The sequence below is a fragment of the Conger conger genome, chromosome 4 (genome assembly GCF_963514075.1).
Source record: "Conger conger chromosome 4, fConCon1.1, whole genome shotgun sequence".
In the NCBI taxonomy this organism is placed as follows: domain Eukaryota; kingdom Metazoa; phylum Chordata; class Actinopteri; order Anguilliformes; family Congridae; genus Conger; species Conger conger.
The window spans coordinates 75878429-75904548 of NC_083763.1; the positions used below are offsets into that span (position 1 = coordinate 75878429).

Genomic DNA, 26120 nt, shown 5'->3' on the forward strand with positions numbered 1-26120 from the left:
ATTCAATTCCCGTTTTATTGCCGTGTTGAATATGGAATGTTATCATGTTCCGTGCAAGCGGCTGACTTCTAGGAAGTCAGTCTTACAGTACATATTTGCATAATTTGCTGTCCGTATACGTGAAACCAAATTAGGCAGCATTGTTCCTGACATAGGCCCGTATAAAAGGCGATATGAAAAGAGGAGGAACATAAAGTATGGAATGGAACCTGGGCGAGAACGCACACAGGTTGGGATGCATCGGCAGTTTATCGGGATATTAAAACGCGAGCGATTTGGGGTTTGTGGTTGTACGAGGTGACCAGCCATCTACCTGGACTCAGGTGAGCGTTTCTGGGTCTCACTAGCTTTTTTTCTTGTCCAAAAAAAAAAAAAAAAAAGAGCTCTCTCGAAGGTGTAACAATTTCCCTGACTGCAGATCTTACGGGACGTGCCTCTTGTAAGTAGCCTACTGTTTGACTTTGAATAGAATAGTATACTTCTATAATTATTACAATACAAAATGCATTATTAGCACAATTAGCTTGACATTGCTGCTTTTCTCTTTAGTTTAGCCTGTGTGTGGCCTCTACAGTCTCAATGAGTAGGCCAGTGTTTCTCAGTGTACTGCGTTCCCCTCCCCAATAACGGACAAGCAATCTGCAGAGAACTGTAGCAGTAAACTTAATGCGAGGGAATTGTTTGCATATATATAGATAAAAATACAGGGCAAAGGCATTGATGTAAACATATGGGTTTTGGTGCACAAAATGGCAAAAGGTTTATATTAGCCTGCAGATAACTAACAAGAAAACCATGCCCGCACAATGGCAAGTAAAACAGAGAACAGTGTGGAACTGTAGACTATGTATAAACAAACAAACAAAAACAGCGCCGTACCTGCTTCATGACCAATATCCCACAATGCCATGCGCAACACTGACCTGTGGTTTATCCTGACAATCTGCGGTAATGCCGTATGTTGCCAGTAGCAACGTGTTGTAGCGGGGACTTGAGTGTGGTCATGGTGACGGCAATGGTGAGAGTATTGTTTGTGCACTAGTAGTCTGGTGATGTCGATTAATGACGATTCATTCATTCATTTCCTGTTGCTATAAGCTGTAGGCCTCGATCGAGCCATTGGGTTTGTTCTGTATCTCTCTGTGTGTGTGAAATGATTTGGTTATATACTTGTTGATTTGGTGTTTTGCTGTTATAATTGTTTGACATAGGCATGGGTTGATGGTTAAGGATTATGTAAAATAATGTGAACGAAGGGAAGGTAAAAGTCTCTCTCTCTCTCTCTCTCTCTCTCTCTCTCTCTCTCTCTCTCTCTCTCTCTCTCTCTCTCTCTCTCTCTCTCTCTCTCTCTCTCTCTCTCTCTCTCTCTCTCTCTCTCTCTCTCTCTCTCTCTCTCTCTCTCTCTCTCCCTCCCTCAGGGGGCTGGTGGCTGTGGGTGTTGTTTTTCGCATGACTCACTTGTGCACGATGTACCAAACTTTGTGTTACTGTAGGGGATTGATGGGGCCTTGTGACAGGTCGATGGGCCAGGGAGGCGGAACCTTCACTTCACTTTGTCTCCAAAGTTGTGTTGTGTTGTTAGTTGTCTCTCCTAACAGGGGTGCCTGAAAATCTTATGATTGTATTTTGATCATCACTTGTCTCTCTCTCTCTCTCTCTCTCTCTCTCTCTCTCTCTCTCTCTCTCTCTCTTTGCGTTTTGTGGGGGTTGCCTTGTGATGTTTTGTTGTAGGGTCTCTCTGGCACTGGTGAATCTGTTCTTCAGTGGCAATTTCCTTTTAAGCTTGCTGACTCAAATGTTAACGAGAGTGTGGCTTAGAGCTGAGAGACAAAGATAAAAAAATATATCCCAGCAGATGATTTATAATAACATTGTCCACTAATGGAGCCGCGGCTGGCACTCAGACCTGGTGCGGTCTGTAGCGATCTCCGCGGGACTGAATGTCTGTTTTAAGTCCTGCGTCGCACCGGCTTCCATAGACGGGCAGGAACGAACGGCCATCCGTTATGTAACGCACAAAACTGTTTAGAACATTCAGGCTGCGACAGCGGTTCAACTTATTCTGGCGAACAATACGTTTAATTAAAAAATTGCCGACGGGTTTTTGATGTCTGTTAAGTCTATGGCATTGGTAGAATGAAGATATCACTGAATTATTATAGCTGTTAAACAAGGCGTTTAAACTTTATGTGAAGTTGCTTGCAGTAAGTTGTTAACTTACATGTTCATGCAATAATACGCTGAGAGAAGGCTGGAAAGTTGAATAAAAAAAAAAATTAAAAAAATTTGATTTATTTCTATTTTATTATTTTTATTAAGTAGGTAAAATGTTTTTTTTTTTTTTTTTTTTTCCTCTGGGACTTTAATCGTATTTTAAAGACAACAAGCCTCATGCAAGAACATTATCGTATTCTTATAGTAAATTTGTAGTAATCCTGTTTTGTGGATTTTACTCAGTGCAGTTATCCAGCTAACTCAGTAATCCTGCTTTGTGGGTTTTACTCAGTGCAGTTATCCAGCTAACTCAATAATCCTGCTTTGTGGGTTTTACTCAGTGCAGTTATCCAGCTAACTCAGTAATCCTGCTTTGTGGGTTTTACTCAGTGCAGTTATCCAGCTAACTCAATAATCCTGCTTTGTGGGTTTTACTCAGTGCAGTTATCCAGCTAACTCAGTAATCCTGCTTTGTGGGTTTTACTCAGTGCAGTTATCCAGCTAACTCAGTAATCCTGCTTTGTGGGTTTTACTCAGTGCAGTTATCCAGCTAACTCAATAATCCTGCTTTGTGGGTTTTACTCAGTGCAGTTATCCAGCTAACTCAGTAATCCTGCTTTGTGGGTTTTACTCAGTGCAGTTATCCAGCTAACTCAGTAATCCTGCTTTGTGGGTTTTACTCAGCGCAGTTATCCAGCTAACTCAGTAATCCTGCTCTGTGGGATTTACTCAGTGCAGTTATCCAGCTAACTCAGTAATCCTGCTTTGTGGGTTTTACTCAGCGCAGTTATCCGGCTAACTCAGTAATCCTGCTTTGTGAGACAGGGCCCTGGCAAGTTGACCGAGCGTGCTCCCAAAATCTGCTTCCTCTCGGGCGATAGCTGGGGCAGACACAGGAAGCCCCCTCTACAACCCCTGGAGAAGACAGGAAGTGATGCGGCAGGCCTGTGGCCGCCGCGAGCCGCCCTCTCTCCAGAACGTGACGCGTTTCCTGTCTTCCCTTGGACTTTCCCAGGGCAGAGGAGTGCAGTCTCGGGCTGCCAAGAAGACAGGAGTCGTGTTTGGTTGCCGGGCGGTGTGACTGACAGGAGACCCCTGCCCCGGCCCTCAGGCGGGGGACGGGTGAGGAGGGTGCAGTGATGCTGGGCACGGTGGCGGAGAAGAGAGCGTCACTGGCATCCTCGAAAGAGAAATGGAGTCGGGTGGACATGCAGGCCATGCCCAGCACGAGAGTCAACGGCAAGGCCGGTAAGGCTTGTGTGTGTGTGTGTGTGTGTGTGTGTGTGTGTGTGTGTGTGTGTGTGTGTGTGTGTGTGTGTGTGTGTGTGTGTGTGTGTGTGTGTGTGTGTGTGTGTGTGTGAGCATGTGTCTGTATGTGTGTGTGTCTGTGTGTGTGTGTGTGTGGGAGCATGTGTCTGTATGTGTGTGTGTGTGTGTGTGAGCATGTGTCTGTATGTGTGTGTGTGTGTGTGTGTGTGTGGGAGCATGTGTCTGTATGTATGTGTGTGTGTGTGTGTGTGTGTGTGAGCATGTGTCTGTATGTGTGTGTGTGTGTGTGTGTGTGTGTGTGTGTGTGGGAGCATGTGTCTGTGTGTGTGAGCATGTGTCTGTATGTGTGTGTGTCTGTGTGTGTCTGTGTGTGTGTGTGTGTGTGTGTGTGTATGTGTGTGTGTGTGGGAGCATGTGTCTGTATGTGTGTGTGTCTGTGTGTGTGTGTGTGTGTGTGGGAGCATGTGTCTGTATGTGTGTGTGTCTGTATGTGTGTGTGCCTGTGTGTGTGCGTGTGTATGTCTGTATGTGTGTGCCTGTGTCTGTATGTGTGTGCCTGTGTGTCTGTGTGTGTGTGTGCCTGTGGTGTGCGCGCGTGTGTGTATGTCTGTATGTGTGTGTGCCTGTGTGTCTGTGTGTGTGCGTGTGTGTGTATGTCTGTATGTGTGTGCCTGTGTGTCTGTGTGTATGTCTGTATGTGTGTGTCTGTGTGTGTGCATGTGTGTGTCTGTATGTGTGTGTGCCTGTGTATGTGCGTGTGTGTGTATGTCTGTATGTGTGTGTGCATGTGTGTGTCTTTGTATGTGCATGTTTGTTTGTGTGTGTCTTTGTATGTGTATGTATGAGAGTGTGTGTGTGTGTGTGTGTGTGACCATGTGTGTGTATGTCTGAATGTGTGTGTATGAGTGTGTGTGTGTGTGTGTGTCTGTGTGTGTGTTTGTGTGTGTGTGACCGTGTGTGTGTTTGTGTGTGTGTGACCATGTGTCTCTGTGTGAGTGCATGTGTGTGTATGTGGGAGGTGGGCGGGGATAGAGAACGTAGAACCTTTTGGAGACTCATGTTGCGGCAGGGCTCAGGAGATAAGTTGTTCTGAGTCTTTATCGGTGCACAGTTCTGATGGTCATGTCCCTTTCCTCTTCAACAGGAAACCATAAACAGGACGGTGTTCAGCAGTGGCTTCTTTCCAGCTGTCAGTAAGTATGTCTTTTTTGGCTCCTGGATTCTAAGGGAAATAATTGTGTTAGCTTTACTGTGCTTTTTGTAAGAGCTAACAGCTATAACCCCTTACAGCCCGTTGTTTTTGTGTTAATAGTATTTCGCTAATTAAATAATTATCTTGATCAGACATTTGTGTATGCACCAGCAATAGCCACAGACTGCTAGTGTGTCCAAAACATTTTATTGTGATCAAGTACAGGAGTGAACCAGCATCACTTCTAGAGCTGTCAGAAAAAGTAAATTAAGCTAATTGGTCGGAAAAAAAAACCTGCTCGCAGACCGGTCGAACAACAGGGTTACAGAGGGCCACATCTGTGGTCGCCCCCTTCTGCCTATCATTGGTATCGTTTGTAATGCGTTTAACCTTTGACAGGGATTGGTTGTTTCTTGCAGGGAAAAGTCAGAATCTCACCTGGATGCTACAGGTAAGATCTGTCACCCTGCCCTCTCTCACTCTATCAATCAATATATCAGTTTTATCAGGATTATTATATAGTCACATGACCTTCTCCCTTCCTTCAACATTCCCTCTTCATACCTGTCATTATAATCATCATCATCATCATCATCATCATCATCATCATCATCATCATCATCATCATCATAATGATCAACTTCATCATCATTATTATCTTTGACATTTTTATTCCTTTTAAGTGACCATTAAGCAACCATTAAGCATCCTTTAAGCAACCATTTGAATACAAGTGAGAAACTCTGTTAATGATAACGTGTGGTAAAAATATCTTCATGCTTATTAACATCTAATAATAGTAATAATAATGTGTGCTTTAAAAGTCTTGATGTTTACTAAAGACTGATAATAGTAATGTGTGATGAAAAAGACCAGATACAGTGGCAGTGTGGTTGGATTTTTGGAGCAAAGAGAATGTATCCACAGAGCTATGTTTACAATGTGCAGATGAAGGTATAATATTATCGGAAGGTATAATATACTCGAAAATCAGAAACGGCATGGTAACAGTGTCCATCCACGAAACGAAGCATAAACAGGCACATTAAAGGCAACAGATGGTGATTCATGAATTATTCATAACCGCTCGATGAAGAAGGAAAACGCATCACATCACGCTACTGTGGCGCTGATTTAACGCAGTGATCCAGTTTAGGCCTACATGGCCTACTGTGTTGCTGATTTAACGCAGTGATCCAGTTTAGGCCTACATGGCCTACTGTGTTGCTGATTTAACGCAGTGATCCAGTTTAGGCCTACATGGCCTACTGTGTTGCTGATTTAACGCAGTGATCCAGTTTAGGCCAACATGGCCTACTGTGTTGCTGATTTAACGCAGTGATCCAGTTTAGGCCTACATGGACTACTGTACAGGGCTTTGTTGTTCATATTTCTTGGAGAAAGCGCAGGAATAATTTGGTTATCGAATCGAATCGAAATGCCAGTGACTCTGTGAGACAGGGGCGACATTGGCTCAGGCGGTTTGAGTGGTTGTCTGGCAGTTGGAGGGTCGCTGGTTCGATCCCCGCCCTGGGTGTGTTGAAGTGTCCCCGAGCAAGACACCTAACCTCTAAATGCTCCTGACGAGCTGGTCAGTGCCTTGCATGGCAGCCAATCGCCGTCGGCGTGTGAGTGTGTGTATGAATGGGTGAATGAGAGGCGTCGCTTTGGATAAAAGGCGCTATATACATGCCATTCGTGAGCCCAGAACTCGATGTTCACGCGCGGTGCGTTCCGCCCGAGCAGAGCGGCGGGTTTGGCGCGTTGCCCTGGCGACGGCCTCGGTGCCGGGGCGGGTCTCTGGGCCAGGTCGGGGAATTCAAATGCCATGCAAAACAGGCCCCTGCGGCGCCGGCCGAACGAGGAGACGTGCCGGGAGAACGCGGCCGCTTCCCCTCACACAATCACGCCGCTCATTCCCGCCCGGGGGCCGGCTCCCCTCACAGAATCACGCCGTTTACTCCGTTCGTGCGAAGTCCGGCGGTTTGACGTGAGGTGAGCGCCTGGCGTGACGCTCTGAGGCTGCGGGGTCCTGGGGTTCCTCCGCTCGGAGAGCGGGGCTCGAGTGTAGCCTGGGGTGGGGGGGGGGGGGGGCCCGTGGAGCTCCAGACTGTAATCCGGACGGATCTTCCTCCCTGCAGAACCCCTGAAGAGAGGGACCAGCGGAGAAGATGACTTAGTGCTGGGCGTAGAAGGTAAACCCCGCCTTTTTAATGTCTGTATGTTGTTATCACGTCCGCGTTCAACAGTGTGCCCGGACCTGTGTTAACCTGCCCTGACCTGTGCTAACTGATGGGCTAAATGGGTTTAGTGAGATTAAGCATGGCTAAGATTCAGAATGAAACAACGAGAGAAACACCACAGAGAGCAGTCAGGACTCGTGGCTGGGTAAGACATGTCAAAGCCTGGTCCTGGAGTGCCAGTGTCGTTTCTGGTTTCTGTTCCACCTGAGTCTGATCACCAGAGTCTGGCGGATGATTAAAGGTCTGAGGCTGAATATTCTGAATGCCGAAACACTGACTCGCCTCCTGCCAACGGTCTCCTGCATCCATTAAATCTGATTAATTATAGGTAATTAAAATGAATCCGGTTATGCAGTTATAGGTTTGGATGGCGCAAAAACCAGGACTGTCTCAGGCACCCGAGGACCAGGGACGTCTACCCCTGGCTGCTGACGGGGAAAATGCTGAGAGAACAAAAGTTGACAATTATTTGGCTGTTATAATACACTTTAATCAATGTAATGTCTGTTCTTACCTTACAAATACATCACAGTGAATCAGCTAGCTGGCACTGTTGGACCGAAGTCGTATTTAAAAGGTTTCGGTGGCACCAACTGCATGGAATGTTCATTTTAAATCGTTCGGCAGTGACTGTTTGCTGCACACCTAGTTGGCCGCGAACGTTCGCCGTCTCGCTCGTCACGTGTGGCGTGAAGAGTGTTGTTTTGAAGCCCTGCCCTGTAACATGGAGCCCTGTAACGCGGGGCCCTGTAACACGGGGCCCTGTAACGCGGAGCCCTGTAACACGGGGCCCTGTAACGCGGGGCCCTGTAACGCGGGGCCCTGTAACACGGGGCCCTGTAACGCGGGGCCCTGTAACGCGGAGCCCTGTAACACGGAGCCCTGTAACGAGGGGCCCTGTAACGCGGGGCCCTGTAACGCGGGGCCCTGTAACACGGAGCTCTGTAACACGGGGCCCTGTAACGCGGAGCCGAGTGCCACAAGTATGTAGGCTTCATTCCAGCCAAATCTAATCACCCGCTGATTTTTACTAATTAGTCTCCCCCCCCCCCTCTCTGGCTGAAGGTGTGTTAATTACTGAAATCAGCTGGTGTACAGATGGGTTGGACTGGGCACCATTGGGTTCAAGAAACAGGCAACAGGCACATGCCTACGTAAGGGTCTGGGGGAGCTGTGGATGTGGGCCTCAGGGTGCAGGTATCTGGTACAGGTAGCAAGGTGCTGTCCCTTTCTCTTTCACCCTCAGTCTCTGTCCTATTTCTCTCTCTCACTCCCTTCTACCTCTCCCTCCCTCTCCCTCTCCCTCTCTCTCTCTCCCACCCCCCCTCTCTCTGTCTCTCTCTCGTATAAATAAGGCTGCGGGTGTGTGATGGATTCCAGCCCTTGCTTGAGTGAGTGTGTGTGTGTGTGTGTGTATGTGTTAGCATTATGTGTGTGTCTATGTGTATGTGTGTGTGTGTGTGTGTGTGTGTGTGTGTTTGTGTGTGGGTGGGGGCAGAGAGGGGGGGTATGTGTTTGTGTGAGTGCATGCAGCCTAATGTACACAGAAAAACACCTCTGAACAGATTGCTGGCCTTAAAAAGAATAAGAGCAGAGAGGAGGAGAAGGACAGAGAGAACAGGGTGTCCAGGAGAGAGTAAACAGGAGAGTTTCTCAGGCTGTGTGCCCAAGGACATCTGGCACACCTCATTCTGCTCCCAAAACAGCCGGGAACCAGTATCAGCCAGTCACTTCCCTGGGAATACTGAACCAGGAACAGCCAGGTACTTCACCGGGAATACTGAACCAGGAACAGCCAGGCACTTCACTGGGAATACTGAACCAGGAAGAACCAGTGACTTCACTCTGGGAATATTGAACCAGGAAGAGCCAGTCACATCCCTGAAAATACTGTACCAGGAACAGCCAGGTACTTCACTGGGAATATTGAACTGGGAAGAGCCAGTGACCTCCCTGTGAATACTGAACCAGGAAGAGCCAGTCACTTCCTTGGGAATACTGAACCAGAAAGAGCCAGTCACTTCCTTAGGAATACTGAACCAGGGTAATCCAGTAACTTCTCTGAAGTTCCTGAACCAGAAAAAGGCAATCACTTACCTTGGAATACTGAACAAGGAACTGCTGGTCATGTCCCTGGGAATATTGAACCAGAAGCAGTCAGTCATTTCTCTGGGAATACTGAACCAGGAACAACCAGTGACTTCCCTGGGGACACTGAACCAGGAACATGCACGGTGCATGGCTGGTGATAGCCAATCACAGCGAGCATACAGGCACGTAAACAGCCAGTCACTAACTAAGCATACTGCACTCAGTGCAGTTAGTCACAGCATGGACACGCCCCTTGTGAAGCCAGAGCCAAAAACTGCACTGTGAACAGCCACTCGCTAACCTGCTGCTGGCCAGGCAGCTTTGGTTTACCACATTCAGCTCTCCCCCAGACCCGGGAGGGGTTCAGTCCACACTCCAGAAACAGGGCAGAATAAATGAACTTGTGACAGTCTGAAGTGTGTTTGTCTAACGCAAACAGAGTACTCACAGTGATCACATTATTAGGCATTTATTAGACTTTTTATTTGACTTATTGGTCTTCTGCTGCTGCAGCCCGTCCACTGCCAGGTTTGAAGTCGTGTGTGTTCACGAGATGCCTTTTTCTGCAAGCCACTGTTGTAACGTGGTTTGAGTCACTGTCATCTTCTTGACAACTTGAACCAGTCTGGCCTATTCTCTTTTTTTGTTTTTTTGCACCATTCTCTGTGAAATCTAGAGACTGCTGTGTGTGAAAATCTCAGGAGATCAGCCCTTTCTGAGATGCTCAAACCACCTCGTCTGCGACCAACAATCATTCCATGGTCAAAGTCACTAAGCTCACACTTCTACCTAATTCTGCTGTTTGGTCTGAAGAACAACTGGATATCTGGACCATGTCTGCATGCTTTTATGCATTGAATTGCTGCCACATGATTGGCTGATTAAATATTTGCTATCTAATGAAGTGGTCACTGAGTGCATGTGCATAGTTTGTTGGGAGAGCCATGGATGTGGAACTCAGGGCAAAGGTATCTGCACTGTCTTTATTAACAGCTGTAATGTAATTTTCCCCTCTTTTGTCTTTTTTAGTTTGTTTTAAGTTACTTCATGCTTGAGTGACATTTTCTGTACTTTATAACGTGACATTTTCTTATTGGTAAATTTGGAAATTAATCAAACTCATTGGTAATACCTCACTGGTATTACTTAGCAAAAAGTAATAGAATTAAGATGTTACTTCTAAATATAAGACTAAAACAGTTGTTGAGACTGACTGGTTTTCTGAGTGGTACAGAGAGCACAGCCACTTTATGTCCCTCTCTCCCTCACCCTCCCTCTCTCTCTCTCCCTTCCTCCACCCCTCATGTTCTTTCTCTCTCGTTCCCTCTCTCCATCTCCTTCTCCCCCCTCCCTCTCTCATTCCCTCTCTCTCTCCCTCTCCCCCCTTCCCCCCCAGTAGTCTCTCTGGTTCAGTTGCTACTTCTCTTTTCTTCAGTATCTGTCTCTCTATCTGTGGATCAGAGGTCGCTGTAAGTGGAGGGAAATTGTGTGTGCTGTACAGGAATGCTGTAGTTGCGGGGGGGGGGACAGGAACTGTCCAATGAGAGCCAGTGCTCAGGGGAGTGAAGGATGGGGGGGGGGGGGTGTGACAGGCAGCAGGGGGTAAAGATGCTCTCAGCCAGATGATAAACTGTGAAACAGGGGACGGGGGGGGCGGGTGAGAGGCTGGACGCGGAACGCAGACCTGGCTCCCGGCTCGCTCCCGTCTGAGTCTGGGAAGGACGGCCGGAGCAACAGCTCTGTGGGAGACGGGGAGAGTCGGGGTGTGCGCTAACCTGTCGCGTCAGCAGGAACAGAGACAGCCGATACCTCCGCTGTACATCAGGGGGGTACCCCCGCCAAAAAATAAAATAAATAAAAATGGAAGTATCGTCCGTGGCTTTGAGTGCCAGGTCATCCTGTCTGTTTCTCTTCTACAGCCTCTTTATATGGTAAAACCCCCGAGCTCAAGACTCTTCGACAGCCCCTGTGGTAAGAACACTTTCTTGTTTGTTCATAACTGTTTTCATCAGTCATTATACATATTATATTATATTATATTATATTAACCTCTATTTTAGCACATTGCTCTCACTGAGATTTAAACTGCATCTGCCGCTTATAAACTATGTCTGCTGCTTTTCTTGTCCACGTCTCTTCTCTTGCAAAATAGGTTTTAAATCTCAGTGAGAGCGATGTGCTGAAATAAAGGTTAAACGGAACAACATTAAATAAATGTGATCACTGTGAATGCGTGCGTTCACGAAACGGTGATGATTATAGGCGGACGCACGTACGGTGAGCCTTTACGGCGTCTGGTGAATGCGTATTTAACGGGGAAACGGAAGGGCGTGAATTCCGGCTCGGCGGTGACGGTGATACCTGCGTCTGTGTGAAACTGAAAGTCAGGCGTTCAGCCACACCGCCGCGTCCGTCGCCCCAGGCTCGTATTTACCTTGCAAATGTAAAACACGCCGGCCTGCCTGCAGCCCCCGCGCACACACACACACACTTATCCACTTTGCAAATGTGAGTTATGAGATTAGAGGGGCAGGCGAGGAGGTGTCCCTTGACGCGCTCCTCCAGAAAAACAAAGCGTTTGTATAAAATATACAGTTAAAGGATGTATCTCTGTGGTACGTGAGTGTGTGTACAAGGTAATATGCGCAAGCCGTCAGAAAAGCGTCGTATGTTTACACCCCCCCCTGCCAGTTTCTCGTTTTGACACATTTTTAAATGGATTAGGAAAAAATAAATAATGTGTCATAGAGTTTCCTCTTCCATTATCTAATCAAAGAATATATAAAACAATTTGGCATTTCATATCCCGGCTGTGTAAACGCTGTGCTCCAGCTGCAGTAGCTGGTGAAACCCTGAGTAGCAATAACACGCAAGAAGTGTGTCAAACAAACATGTCCTCCAAGTGTTGATCAGACACCAGTGAGAGAGTCAGGACTTTCTTACAGAACTGAATGAGCAAAATCTGGATTCTCAACTTCTATAGGCGTGGATATCTCGGGGGTGAGACCTTTTAACATAAACGGACTAGATTAACCCCACCATCTACATTGTCTCAAACAAACACATAAATAGGTTGTGTTTCAAAGCTGGATAACACTCAAGCAAACTTCTGATTATTGTGAATGAAATCATTGATTAAAACTGTTAAATAAATAGCTTTCTTCTTACATATTGGTGAAACTATGTTTCTTTTTACAATGGTCAGTAATAATGTGCCTTAACGGTCTTGGTGTCTGAAGGGTTCAATTATTATACAGCAACTATTTAGCCAAGTTCTGCCCTAAAATGTGATTGGTCAATGCCCCTTGACATCTGTTTTTTATCCCCAATCAGGAGTAAACAAGTGGGGCCTCCCCTGTCCCGCTGGAACAGCCAGGCATCTGCCTCTTCAGCACATTCAACTCTCAGGTATGACCCCTTTCCCTTTGAACTCTGACCCAGGAAGGAACCAGAAGCAAGGCATTATCCTTTAGGTCTTTGTATTTGTGAAGATTTGGTGATAGATGTTCTGTAATGCGCTGTGACTTGTTGCAGTGTGATGGATGTTCTGTGACTTGTTGCAGTGTGATAGATGTTCTGTAATGTGTTGCTTTGTAATAGATGTTCTGTAATGTGCTGACTTGTTGCAGTGTGATGGATGTTCTGTCATGCTCTGTAACGTGTTGCAGTGTGATGGATGTTCTGTAACGTGTTGCAATGTGATAGATGTTCTGTAATGTGTTGCAGTGTGATGGATGTTCTGTAATGTGTTGCAGTGTGATGGATTTTCTGTAATGTGTTGCAGTGTGATAGATGTTCTGTAACGTGTTGCAGTGTGATAGACGTGCTGTAACATGTTGCAGTGTGATAGATGTTCGGTAACATGTTGCAGTGTGATGGATGTTCTGTAACGTGTTGCAGTGTGATGGATTTTCTGTAATGTGTTGCAGTGTGATAGATGTTCTGTACCGTGTTGCAGTGTGATGGATGTTCTGTAATGTGGTGCAGTGTGATAGATGTTCTGTAACGTGTTGCAGTGTGATAGATGTTCTGTAACGTGTTGCAGTGTGATAGACGTGCTGTAACATGTTGCAGTGTGATAGATGTTCTGTAATGTGTTGCAGTGTGATAGATGTTCTGTAACGTGTTGCAGTGTGATAGATGTTCTGTAACGTGTTGCAGTGTGATGGATGTGCTGAACCTGTGGCACGATGACCCAGAGGAGCTGCTCCTGGAGCTGGGATTCGGCAGTGAGGAGCCCGACATCTCGGTGAGGATCCCTGCCCGCTTCATCAACCACCAGTCCCGGGCCCGGGGCATCAACATACAGCTGTTCCTGGAGGCCCAGAAGAACCGCATGGACCTGGAGAACCCGGACGTCAGCAGTAAATGCCTTTACACTCTTCATGCCCGTATCTGCAGAAGTGCACATACACTACATACATATTCATGCATGCATACATAGTACATACATTGGTGACACTTTATGTAAAGGCTCCTATATAAGAGCTATATAACTCCTCCATAAGCACATCCATGAGATAAACTTATGAATGGTTATGTAGTGCTTATCTCTCTTAGCTCTCTCTCTCTCTCCCCCCCCTCTCCCTCTCTCTCCCTCTCCCTCTCTCTCCCTCTCCCCCCTCTCTCTCTCTCTCCCTCTCTCTCTCTCTCCCTCTCCCCCCCCCCTCTCTCTCTCTCCCCCCCCCCCATCTCTCTCTCTCTCCCTCTCTCTCAGATCGGTTCAGGCAGTTGGAGGTCCTCCACCAGGTCACCTCTGCGTTCTCCGCCCTGGTCCCCGGGCCGCCCCCGGCTCCAGCCCCCGGCTCCAGCGCTGACCTCTCGGACGCGTCCCGCGACAGGAGGAGGAGGCTGGGCCAGCTCTTCCGCCGGGCCTCCAAAAAAACCCTCAGCACCACCCAGAGCCAGCCGCCTCCGCCCGGCAACCCGTCAGCCAATCAGGAGCCCGACCCACACGACATACGCCCCGCGCGGAAACACAGCCGCCCCGCCCCGCTCGAAGGCGCCCACCTGACCCCCCTGGCGGAGGAGCAGAGCCCCCACGCCTGTGAGCCCCCCGGGGGAGACCCCCCCAGGCCCCGGGACCCCCCCTGCGTGCCCCCCAGGTCTCCCCTCAGGAGGAAAAGCCCAGGGGGCACGAAGACCCCCGAATCCTTCGAGATAGAGGAGGTATGGACCTGGCACAGCCCCTGCTCACAAAGCCTCACAGATATTTCAGGGAGGGGGTCAAATCTGTGTCTGTGATTTCAGACCAACTTTTGCTCCGCTTAATTATTTATCTAGCCAAATCATTTCCGTGTTCTGTCATTTTTAGCTACTTTCCGTGATATGAACAGCAGCTTCGGCGCTATTATTTTACTGTGTGCTAGTATTGTAGTGCTTTAGTAGTCCGGGTGGCCTGTAGCGTAGTGGTTAAGGCAGGGGTCGGCAACCCTGGTCCTGGAGAGCCGCAGGGTGTGCTGGCTTTTGTCGTTACTCAGCACTTAACTGATCGATTAAAGCAGTGGATTACACAGTTAACTCGCCTCACCTGGTTTCTTGGGTATGAATCAGTTGCTGGTATTAAGGCGAAAACAAAAACCAGCACACCCTGCGGCTCTCCAGGACCAGGGTTGCCGACCCCTGGGTTAAGATGAATGACTGGGTCACGCAAGGTCAGTGGTTCTAATCCTGGTGTAGCTGCTATAAGATCCGCACAGCCGCTGGGCCCTTGAGCAAGGCCCTTAAGCCTGCATTGCTCCAGGGGAGGATTGTCTCCTGCTTAGTCTAATCAACTGTATTTCGATCTGGATTAGAGAGTCTGCCAAATGCCAATAATGTAATGTGTCATGTTGTCTAATCTGCGAGTGAATCGGTGTTGGTGTATCTGACTATTTGGCCGAATCAGCCAGGGTACCCGGTGGCAGGACTAATTGGAGTTTCCCATCCCTGAGCTATTGTAACCCTGTGTGGGCTCAACTGGGTCATCTGTCAATCAACTTATCATATTAATCAATAATAAACCAACTTGACAATCAGCAGATCAACCAATCTACGAATTTATTAGCCATTCAATCAATAAATCAACCAATTGATCAATCAAGCAACCAACCAACCCAGTCATCAGTGAATCAATCAACCAATAAATGATCAATCAGTCAATCAAAAACCAATCTATCAGCCATTAATTATAGTGTCATGTTTTTACAATTGGTTTCCGTGTAACATTTAAACCAGTACGTAAAAAAGTAAGAGAAGTATTGCCCTGTTTAAAAATTTTTTAAATTATGCTAATAAATTCTATCACACAAAGTGCACTATAAAAGTGTGAGGGTAGGGGGGTGTGATGTGTAGAAAGAGAAAATGTACTTTTGCTTCAATTGAAAAAGAAAAACAAATGACCTCCACAGATCCACAGCTTTGATGAGGGCAGTGCTGGGCGGGGCGCGGCGGAGCTCGGAGAGGCTGCAGGTGAGAGAGCGGCCATTTTGTGATCATTGTCCAATATTACAAATATTACGTCTGCTTATAGTGCAGGGGTGTGCATCTCCAGTCCGGAGGGCCGGTGTGTATGAAGGTTTTTGTTTCCACCAGTTACCCTGGCTAAATGAGCTAATTGGCTGCATGCACCAACGATGGTTCACTCAAAGATCAGATCACAGTAAAACTGTCATTCATGCACATGCTAATGTACTGTAGCTAAAATGTCAGATGGCATAAAAGGCTAATTATGTAATTCAGGCCAGAAGTTGGTATGAAATCCAGAAATGGATACAGCCCTCTTTGCCCACCTCTGCTCTAGAGTTTGCAAAGAATGGTGCAAAAAACAAAACCAAAAAAATACAAATCCAGTTTCTGCAGACAGAAACGCCTTGTCAATGAGACACGTCAGAGGAGAATGGCCAGACTAGTCAAAGCTGACAGGAAGGTGACAGTAACGGAAATAACCACACATTACAACAGTGGCATGCAGAAGAGCATCTCTGAACACACAACGCATCATAGCCCTAAGTGGATAGGCTACAGCAGTAGAAGTAAAAAAAAATCGGTCAAAACAATTCCTAATAAAGTGCTGGGGGAGTACATATTTTATTGTAACTATGGTGCCCCCTGGTGGTCATCGGGTGCTAAGCAGCTGCTTGGGCAGCTTGTTGTTCAGCCCTGCTCGATTTTTAAACCATCCCTTTTGAGTGAGCCCAGTCATCTCCATAACGTTTGGGACAAAGGCATATTTTTCTGTTCTTGATTGGGCACTCTGCTCTACCAATTTAATAATGTTTTTTTTTTTTGTTTTTTGTTTTGTTTGTTTCGTTTTTCTTTCTTGTTTCCACGTGTACAAAATAAGGACACCTTCTATACGTAGCTCTGCCCTACGCCCGGGCCGCGTCTGTCGATTGGAAGACGCGATGGATGGCTTGTGAATGACCGGAGTTGGCCACAGCAGATACGCCCCCGCCCCCCTTTCTCGTTCTGCGTCATGTTAGCCACCCCCCCCCCCCTCCAGGCCATTTGAACACCGCCGGCAGGCGAACCACGCACCTTGTTTTGGAGCGGCGGAGTCTTTCATATCTGTCCGCACCGAGCGAACGCATGCAAATGCCACGCAATTTAGGTTGTTTAATTTTCCAGTGATACTCGATACAGATTGAGTGTCGAGAGGAAAGCTAATGGTGTCACAATTCCCCGCTGACAGTTAGAGGTGTGTGAGTGGAACTCAGCTAAATGAACATTGACTCATTGTGACAATGAGTCACATCTGACCTTCGTAACACAGGGAAATATTGGTCTGCCCAACTCTGTTCCTGGAGATCTACCATCCTGTAGGTTTTCACTCCCACCCTAACAAAGCACACCTCATTCAACGGCCAGTGCTTTGTCAGGGTTGGAGTGAAAACCCTGCACATACTGTGGGCCATTTGGCTCCTGAACTCCCCCTACTGGCCCTTTTGAGGTTGCAGGTTTTAATCCCAGGTGGAAGACCTGGAGCTGTATGAAATATGCTATAAAAATGGAATATGCATTCCTGCTTTTCTTTATTTTGTAATGGTTGTTATGTTATTCAGGACTTTTATTTTGGTTTCTGGCTAGCACACTCCCAAAATGGATGTGTTAAAAACAACACTCCCCCATGTCTAGAAAAGGACAACATGTTTGTTTTGCTTTCAAATGAGTCACTTTGCTACTGACGTGTGCTTCTCTCCTGCAGAGGCCAAGTTCATGAGGACAAACAGCTGCCAGTCAGACAGCAGTGGCTTTCTGGAGGAACCTGTCATCCCCAGTCTCTCCATACAGACCTCACCTGTACCTGAGCTAATGAAGGTACAGTATCACACACACACACCTTTACCTGAACTAACGCAGGTACAGTATAACACACGGTACAGTATAACACACACACCTTTACCTGAGCTAATGCAGGTACAGTATAACACACACCTTTACCTGAGCTAATGAAGGTACAGTATAACACACACACATACACCTGTCCTTAAACACACCTGTACCTGACCTCAAAATATTAAACCTCTAACAGGGTCAGCACAAGATAATGTTTGGATGTACCACTAATTATATAATTTATCTGTCTATGTTATACTGAAGCAGAGCTTGCAGAATGAACTCTTGAATTTAATCAGGAATCAAATTAAGGCATGGATGATGTTTCAGTCCTGACCTGGGTGCTAACATGGGGTTTTTGTGTTGACCCTCAGATTTACTGTCTACGACTTGAGTGTGGTTTGTGCTGAACCAGTTGTAGCCAGGTCTAAGTCAATGTTTTAGGGATATTTTTTCATGTATGATCCTGGGTGTTCCAGTGCAATAATGGCGTGTATCCTTTCTCAACAGGCTTTACATAACCTTTCAGGAGACAGCACTGATAGCCAGAACACTGTCAAAGAAAGTTCTGATATCCCCTATGGCGTGGATAGCCAGAACACTGTCAAGGAAAGTGCTGATATCCCCTCTGGCATGGATAGCCAGATGACTGTCAAGGAAAGTGCTGATATTCCCTCCTATATGGAGAGCTATATGACTGTCAAAGATTATGCTGATATCCCATATGGCTCCAGCACTGTTAAAGAAAGTGCTGATATCCCCTACAATATGGAGAGTCATATGCCTGTCAAAGAATATGCTGATATTCCCTCTGACATGGATAGTCAGATCACTGTTAAAGAAAGTACTGACATCCCCTATGATACTGGCACTGTAAAAGAAAGTGCTGATATCCCCTATAATACCAACAGCCTAACTGATGTCAAAGACAGCACTGCTATCCCCAATGGCATGGATAGCCAGATCACTGTAAAAGAAAGTGCTGATATCCCCTATAATACCAACAGCCTAACTGATGTCAAAGACAGCACTGATATCCCCAATGGCATGGATAGCCAGATCACTGTAAAAGAAAGTGCTGATATCCCCTATAATATGGAGAGCCATATGACTGTCAAAGAAAATGCTGAGAATCCCAATGGCATGGATAGCCAGATCACTGTAAAAGAAAGTGCTGATATCCCCTATAATACCAACAGCCTAACTGATGTCAAAGACAGCACTGATATCCCCTATGGCATGGATAGCCAGATCACTGTTAAACGAAGTACTGATATCCCCTATGATACTGGCACTGTAAAAGAAAGTGCTGATATCCCCTATAATAATAACAGCCTAATCGATGTAAAAGACAGCGCTGATATCCCCTATGGCATGGATAGCCAGATCACTGTAAATGAAAATGTTTATATCCCCTTTTGCACGAGAAGCCAGATCACTGCAAATGGTGTGATAATCACTGATTTCCCCTGTAACATGAACAGCCCAATCACTGTAAAAGAATATGCTGATATCTCCTACAACCCTGGCAGTCTGGTCAATGTAAAACAATATCCTGACATCCCCTACACCTACAGACTAATCACTGTAGAAGAATGTGCTGATATCTCCTATAACACCAACAGCCTGATTGATGTAAAAGACAGCGCTGATATCTCGTATAACACCAACAGCCTGATTGATGTAAAAGACAGCGCTGATATCTCCTATAACACCAACAGCCTGATTGATGTAAAAGACAGCGCTGATATCTCTTATAACACCAACAGCCTGATTGATGTAAAAGACAGCGCTGATATCTCTTACAACACCAACAGCCTGGTCGATGTAAAAGACAGCGCTGATATCTCCTATGACACCAACAACCTGATTGATGTAAAAGACACCGCTGACATCCCGTATAAAGTGGATAGCCAGTCCACTGTAAACAAATGTGCTGATATCCCATACTACCCCTCCAGCCTGATCCCTGTAGAAGAATATGCTGATATCCCCTACAGTGCAAATAATCATATTGGTGTGAATGAAAACTCAGACCTCCTCGACAATGCAGACAGCCAGGAAAACATGGGAAATATCCTCTACATAACAAAGTCTGGGATCCCTCTGATGGAAAACTTGGAATTCCCCCACGTAATGGACAGTAGGGACTCACTAAAGGAAAACTCCGACGTCCCCTACAGAACGGGCCTCCCCTGCTCCTCCTCCTATGACCACCAGGGGGCAGCATACTCACCACAGGCAGCAGGTCTGGAGTGTGACAGGACCACTGGGGAGGAGGGGATTTCCCTAAATCCTTTGGCGCAAACGGGAACTGGGTTTGTACCCGGCCAGACGTTCGATGAGAGTGAGGACCCTAGGGCTGCAAGGACCAGTTTCGGAGAAATGGAAACAGGAAGTGGAGCGGATGAATCTCCCGGTCCGGGAGAGCCAGTGGCCTTGCTCTGTTCCAGGTGCAGAGGCAGCCTCCGGACACAAGGGGGCAGTGTGGCGCCCAGAGCAGAATCTGAGAGGGGGCGGGGCTGGTCAGAAGAAGGTGAAGCAGAGGGTAACCAGCTCTCTCTTCCTATATCAACTTTTTTATAAAGAGTATCTACTTTACACTTCCCGTGGGTGATCATATCCTGATTTTATGATCATATTCTGTGAAGCACTTTGGGCTGCAGGAGTAGTCCTTCTTCTTCTAAACTTCCTCTCAGCTTCTTATTTTAACATCTTATTATTCTTAACTTCTTCTTCTGAACTTATTATTCTTCTTCTTCTTAACTTCTGTTGTAGCAAGACACATAGACACATGTGATTAGATGACTTTCCTTACTGTAATAATAATAATAATAATAACAATAACAATAACAATAACAATAACAATAATAATACAAATATTATTATTAATTTTAAGCAGGTGGTGCGGAGTCGTTCAGACCGGATTGGGCCAGTTTCGGCTCCTCTAAGTCGGTGTCGGTGCAGATGCCCTCGTCCCTGCCCTCCGTCTCCCAGACGACGCGGCGGCGATGCCCCGCCCCTCCGCTGGACCTGCGGCGGGAGATGGCGGATGCCCTGGCAGCGGCGGGATCGCGCGGGCGGGGCCGGAAGCTGAGCCAGGGCCGGTCACAGAAGAGGTCGGCATCGCTGGACACGGGCCTGGCGAGAGAGGAAGAGGACGAGGGGGAGGGGGAGGGGGAGGAAGAGGTGGGGCGCTGGGAAGCCGGGGCACACTGCTGCTGCGCCTGCGAGCACCGCTGCCCCAGCTGCTCCTGGTACTCCCACCGTCCTGCAGGAGAGCTCAACAGCGCCGCCCTGCAGCTCCTGCACAAAACTGCGTCCTGCTCCTCTCCGTTTACTGTGAGTGTGTAATACACACATTCAAACACACACACGCGCAAACACACACACACATACACACTCACTACACACACACATACACATGCACACATAGACACACACATACACACTCACTACACACATACACATACACACGTACACATAGACACACATATACACACTCACACACACACCCACACACAAACACCAACACTCTCACTCATACGCACGCTGACACACACAGGCACACACACAAGCACACATGCACTAGCATACACACAAGCACGTATATGCTTACACACACACTCGCATACACACACATGCACTACCATACACACACACACCAACACTCTCACACACTCATATACACACACTCTCACACACACACACACACACACATATACACACACACACACACTCACACACACACATACACACACACACACACTCACACACACACACACTCATACTCCACTTATCGGATCCTGTTCTTCGCCCTGCCATGCCCCGCCCCTCGGCAGTTCTCATTGGACGAGCTGGAGGGGATGATGCGATGCGTGCGCAGGTTCCGCTGCGTCCTGGAGGAGACGGGGCGTCAGCTGCAGGGGGAGGAGTCTCAGGTGTACAGCCACCTCTCCGACCTGGACAGGTACAGGGCCCGTCTCAACCCCGTGTCCCCATACACACCCCACACAGCCCCACACGACCCCACACACCCCATACACCCCACACAGCCCCATACACACCTCAGGTGTACAGCCACCTCTCCGACCTGGACAGGTACAGGGCCCGTCTCAACCCCGTGTCCCCATACACACCCCACACACCCCACACACCCCACACACCCCACACACCCCACACACGACCCCACACACCCCACACAGGCCCACCCACCCCATACAGACCCACCCACCCCACACAGAACCACACACCCCACACAGCCCTACACAGCCCCACACAGCCCCATAGCCCCACACAGCCCCACACGACCCCACGGTCCTCTGATTCCTCTGCTGGATGCGCTCATTCCGGATCTTTCTGCAGGGAGGACGTGGCGTCCGTCCGGCAGCTACGCGCGGCAGTGAGGAAGGAGGCGGAGCTCCTGGAGACTCAGCTCGCCGAATTGGCCAATCACTGCGACACAGGGATCACAACAGTGCGTACTAACCCTAACCCTAAACCTGACCCTAACCCTGACCCTAAACCTGACCCTAACCCTAACCCCAACCACTGCGACACGGGGATCACAACGGTGCGTGCTAAACCTAACCACTTACAGACCACATTTACCACCCTGGGGACCAACAGACCACACTTACGACCCTGGGGACCTACAGACCACACTTACCACCCTGGGGACCTACAGACCACACTTACCACCCTGAGGACCTACAGACCACACTTACCACCCTGAGGACCTACAGACCACATTTACCACCCTGGGGACCTACAGACCACACTTACCACCCTGGGGACCTACAGACCACACTTACCACCCTGGGGACCTACAGACCAGACTGACCCATTTGTCTGCTGTCTGCTGTGAAAAGCGTTGTACAAAATAAAACTGAATGAAAAATTTAATTTAATTTCTCCCCTAACTTTCTCTCACCCTCCATCTTTTATTTGTTCATGGGGGTTGTAAGGGGCGGCCTGTAGCGTAGTGGTTAAGGTAGATGACTGGGACACGCAAGGTTGGTGGTTCTAATCCTGGTGTAGCCACAATAAAATCTGCCCAGCCCTTGAGCAAGGCCCCTAACCCTGCGTTGCTCCAGGGGAGGATTGTCTCCTGCTTAGTCGAATCAACTGTACGTCGCTCTGGATAAGAGCAACTGGCAAATGCCATTGATGTAATAATGGTGTTTCTTTTAAAGGGGTTGTTTTTTTTTTTGTTGCTGTTTTTAGACTCTTGGTTTTTTGTTTTTTTGGTTCTTGCAGAAGATGCAAAGGCTCCTGGATGAACAGTCTGAGCTCTGTTTGCAGCTGAGGATCCCCTCTGAGCCCCTCCACTGGGGCCCCGTCCACAGCCACCGGGCCCCGCCCTGGGGCCCCGTCTCCCCCAGGCCCAGTGTGGGCACTCAGTGCTGCCTGCTCCCGGACCTGCTAGTGAGCAGCCCATCCGCTACTGCAGCTCTGCCGGAGACGCAGTGCACCTCCCCACCACCAGGGGGCACTGTCACCCTGGAGCACGACGGCGCCCAGCAGACTCCGCCAGACAAACAGGACTTGCTGGCGTTTCTGGGTTTCTTTCAGAGTGTGAGTTACACTCGGGCCACACCCAAAACGTGACGTGAAGCACTTGTTTTAAAAAATAAATAAAAACATTAAAAAAAACATAAGAAGAAAACACAACAGAACACCAAAAAACCCTGTGAGATTTGTGTTAAAAATGGCGCATGGTTTGTCTTTCAGCTGAAGGATTCCTTACGGCACTCGGTCAACAGTGACGGCGTGGAGTGACGGGACCGATCCAGGTGAGAGCGATTGTGCGATTGTGGCGAGTTTGACGTTTCAACACTCGGGGAGAAAATGCGTGTACGGTGCGTCTCTTCGGCTCCGCGGAGCTGAGACAAGTAGCCCGTTAGCAGTGTGAGATGACGTCTGGAGATCGTCTCATTCTCCTTTCATTGGGAGTTTCCGTTCGGTGCGATGCATGGGAACACCTGAAACAGACCCGGGTCAAATGCGTAATAGCTTTGGTTTAAAGTACTTTCATCGCTTTGCTGAGCCTGTCTGGCGCATTAGCCGTCTGCTTCTCTCGGTTGGCCCGATGACGCAAGATCAGTGGAGCACAGAGGAGTATTAGAATCCAAAGCGGTTATTACCCGGGTCTGATGGGAAGTAAATCGGAAAAAAGGCATTTCAAAGATCTTTAAATATGATTCCCCCTGCAGGAATGTCGCTTATAAAAGGTGCAATATGAAATTGAATGTTTTTTTTGTTTTTTTTCTGTTTGTTCCAGGGCAACGAAGAGGTGGTTTGTCAAGGAAGATTGTTTCTTCTGCTCTATTTAAACTGTTTTTTGGAATGTATTATATTTATGATATATATTTTGCACTGTTCGAGTTTTGAGTCTGTGAACACTAGTGTAAATAAAGAATTATATATCCATTACACTGCCCAGTCTACAGATGCTTATTTCAATGAGGTGTTATGGTTTTCTTTTTCACTAAATTCTCTGGAATTACACATTATTTCTTAATGTCTAGTCCCATTTCAGTTTATCGGATGTAGAATCACATTTTAGTAACTTCTGATCGAAGAGTTTTATTTGCAGTTCTTGCTTAAACTTATAACCATCATGTCCGATATCTTTGCTTTGATATTTTTGCATTGAAGCAGTGTGAGTTTGAACATATTTAAAAACATTCAAGGAAATTTCATATCAGTGATGTACTATAAAACAGAATGACACAAACCGGAACATTCCCTAGAGGACATCGGGCCCTCATGTTACCCTCATGGAATCTGTTTCTGACAGTTTGGTCAGAAACATGCACGCCAGTAGCCTGCTGCAGGTCATTTTGTAGGGCTCTGGCAGTGCTCCTTCTGTTCCTTCTCGCACAAAGGAGCAGATACCGGTCCTGCTGCTGGGTTGATGCCCTTCTACGGCCCTGTCCAGCTCTTCTTGTGTAACGGCCGGTCTCCTGGTATCTCCTCCATGCTCTTGAGACGGTGCTGGGAGACACAGCAAACCTTCTTGCAACCGCACATATAGATGTGCCATCCTGGAGGAGCTGGACTACCTGTGCAACCTGATTGGGCTGCAGGTACCACCTCATGCTTCCAGTAGTGACAAGGACACTAGCAGAACCCATAACTAGAGAAAAATGAGTCAGGAAGGATAAGGAGAGAACAATTGTTTGTGGCCACCACATGCAAAACCATTACCTTTTTGGGTGTTGGCCTGTTGTCACTTACATTTGCACCAAAGCAGGTGAAATTGATTCACAATCACTTGCTTCCTAAATGGACAGATTGATATCCCTGAAGTTTAACTGACTTGGTGTCACACTGTGATGATTAAGTCTTCCCTTATTGTTTTTTGAGCAGCGTATATAAAAAGGACAGCACTGAAAATAATAAAGCTGAATATTGTAATATGTGTGCTAGGGTTAAAAAAGAACTAAGGTTAGCCAAAAGGCAATTTACATTACATTACATTATTGGCATTTTGGCAGACGCTCTTATCCAGAGCGACGTACAGTTGATTAGACCAAGCAGGAGACAATCCTCCCCTGGAGCAATGCCGGGTTAAGGGCCTTGCTCAAGGGCCCAACGGCTGTGCGGATCTTATTGTGGCTACACCAGGATTAGAACCACCAACCCCTGTGATTTGAAAGGCAAATCGCAGATGATGGAAAATGCAATTCCAAATGCTTCTTTCAATACTATAGCAGGAAGAGGAAAGTTAAGGAGGAGGTTAAGTGCATTAAGCAGAACTTGTGAGGGAGCAGGGGCGGGAGACCAAGAGCGACCGGGAAGGGATCACAAAGTTACCAACGATAAGTTGGATAACCACTAAAATAGGCGAGGACCCCTCACAAATGTGGAGCCACTAGGAGAGGAATATAAAACAGAAAACGGGAGAGAGACTCCCTGGCGAACTGCCCACTGAAACAAAACCGTGAAAAAGTGCAAACTAGCACGAAATCCCCGAAGAAGTGGGCGAGTTTTGTGTGAGAAAATAACTGAAAAGGGGAATCAAACTCCCCGGCGATACGCCAACCGAAAATCTGACCTGAACTCTAACTGTCAGGAAAAACAAAACAAGACTTCTGACAGGCAGTCTAGAAAGGGCTAAACCTTAGCGCCAAACTCTGCCTCTCGCTCCTCTAAACAGAAGCGCACCTAAGCAACAAAAATAGGGAAGGTCCAACTGGAACCAACCAACCCAAAGGAAACAATATTGGTCCCTATACTTCTATCTAATTTCTAAAGTGAATGCTTTTCAAGACTAAAAGCAATTCAGTCCTCCAACAACTCTCTGTCTGTCTGTCTGTCTGTCTCCCTCTATACCGGCTTAGTGCATGTATCAAACTGAAACACCAAAGCTCAGTGCAGTGCCAGGAAGAGCTCTCCATGCAGCACTGCAATCGGCCATGATTACATCCGCATTCCACATCCGGGAGGTAATTTCTCCTGCTGAACGCGGCTGGCATGCCCTCTTGAGGTCTAGAGAGGAAAATACTGGAATTTCCAGGAGTAGACAGTGAAAACCATGACAGAAGTGCTGAATAAAAATAAAGATATTGCTGAGGCCTTAAATGGCTACTTTGTGCAGAGTTTTACCTGGGAGGAGGTTACTAGTAGGCCAGACGGCATATTCAATATTAACAATGTCCTGAATAAATATTTGATAAATGACATAAACGAAAGACAAATAAGGCAGCAGGCATATTCCCAATGTACTCAAAGAGTTACGTGAGGGAATTATTTAACCACTGGCAAGTATTTCTCGACAGTTTTAGAAA

The 26120-nt window shown here is 47.3% G+C and overlaps 1 protein-coding gene across 1 annotated transcript; it reads left to right on the forward strand.

Annotated features, from left to right (window-relative positions):
• Nucleotides 1-202: 202 nt before the first annotated feature.
• Nucleotides 203-23712, forward strand: itprid1 (ITPR interacting domain containing 1). Its single transcript, XM_061239076.1, has 18 exons — nucleotides 203-323; nucleotides 3230-3462; nucleotides 4628-4676; nucleotides 5095-5126; nucleotides 6817-6870; nucleotides 10929-10980; nucleotides 12343-12417; nucleotides 13171-13373; nucleotides 13727-14178; nucleotides 15399-15459; nucleotides 17195-17307; nucleotides 17836-19873; nucleotides 20225-20667; nucleotides 21168-21295; nucleotides 21691-21802; nucleotides 22585-22902; nucleotides 23059-23120; nucleotides 23609-23712. The coding sequence occupies exons 2-17, from the start codon at nucleotides 3354-3356 to the stop codon at nucleotides 23104-23106; spliced, it is 4287 nt and encodes a 1428-aa protein (XP_061095060.1). The 5' UTR covers nucleotides 203-323; nucleotides 3230-3353; the 3' UTR covers nucleotides 23107-23120; nucleotides 23609-23712.
• The last annotated feature ends 2408 nt before the right edge of the window (nucleotides 23713-26120 follow it).

Coding starts and splice junctions, on each gene's coding strand:
- itprid1 (XM_061239076.1), top strand. CDS start 3,354: ATGCTGGGCACGGTGGCGGAGAAGAGAGCGTCACTGGCATCCTCGAAA. Junction 12,418..13,170: donor TCAGCACATTCAACTCTCAG/GTATGACCCCTT, acceptor AACGTGTTGCAG/TGTGATGGATGTGCTGAACC. Junction 14,179..15,398: donor AATCCTTCGAGATAGAGGAG/GTATGGACCTGG, acceptor TGACCTCCACAG/ATCCACAGCTTTGATGAGGG.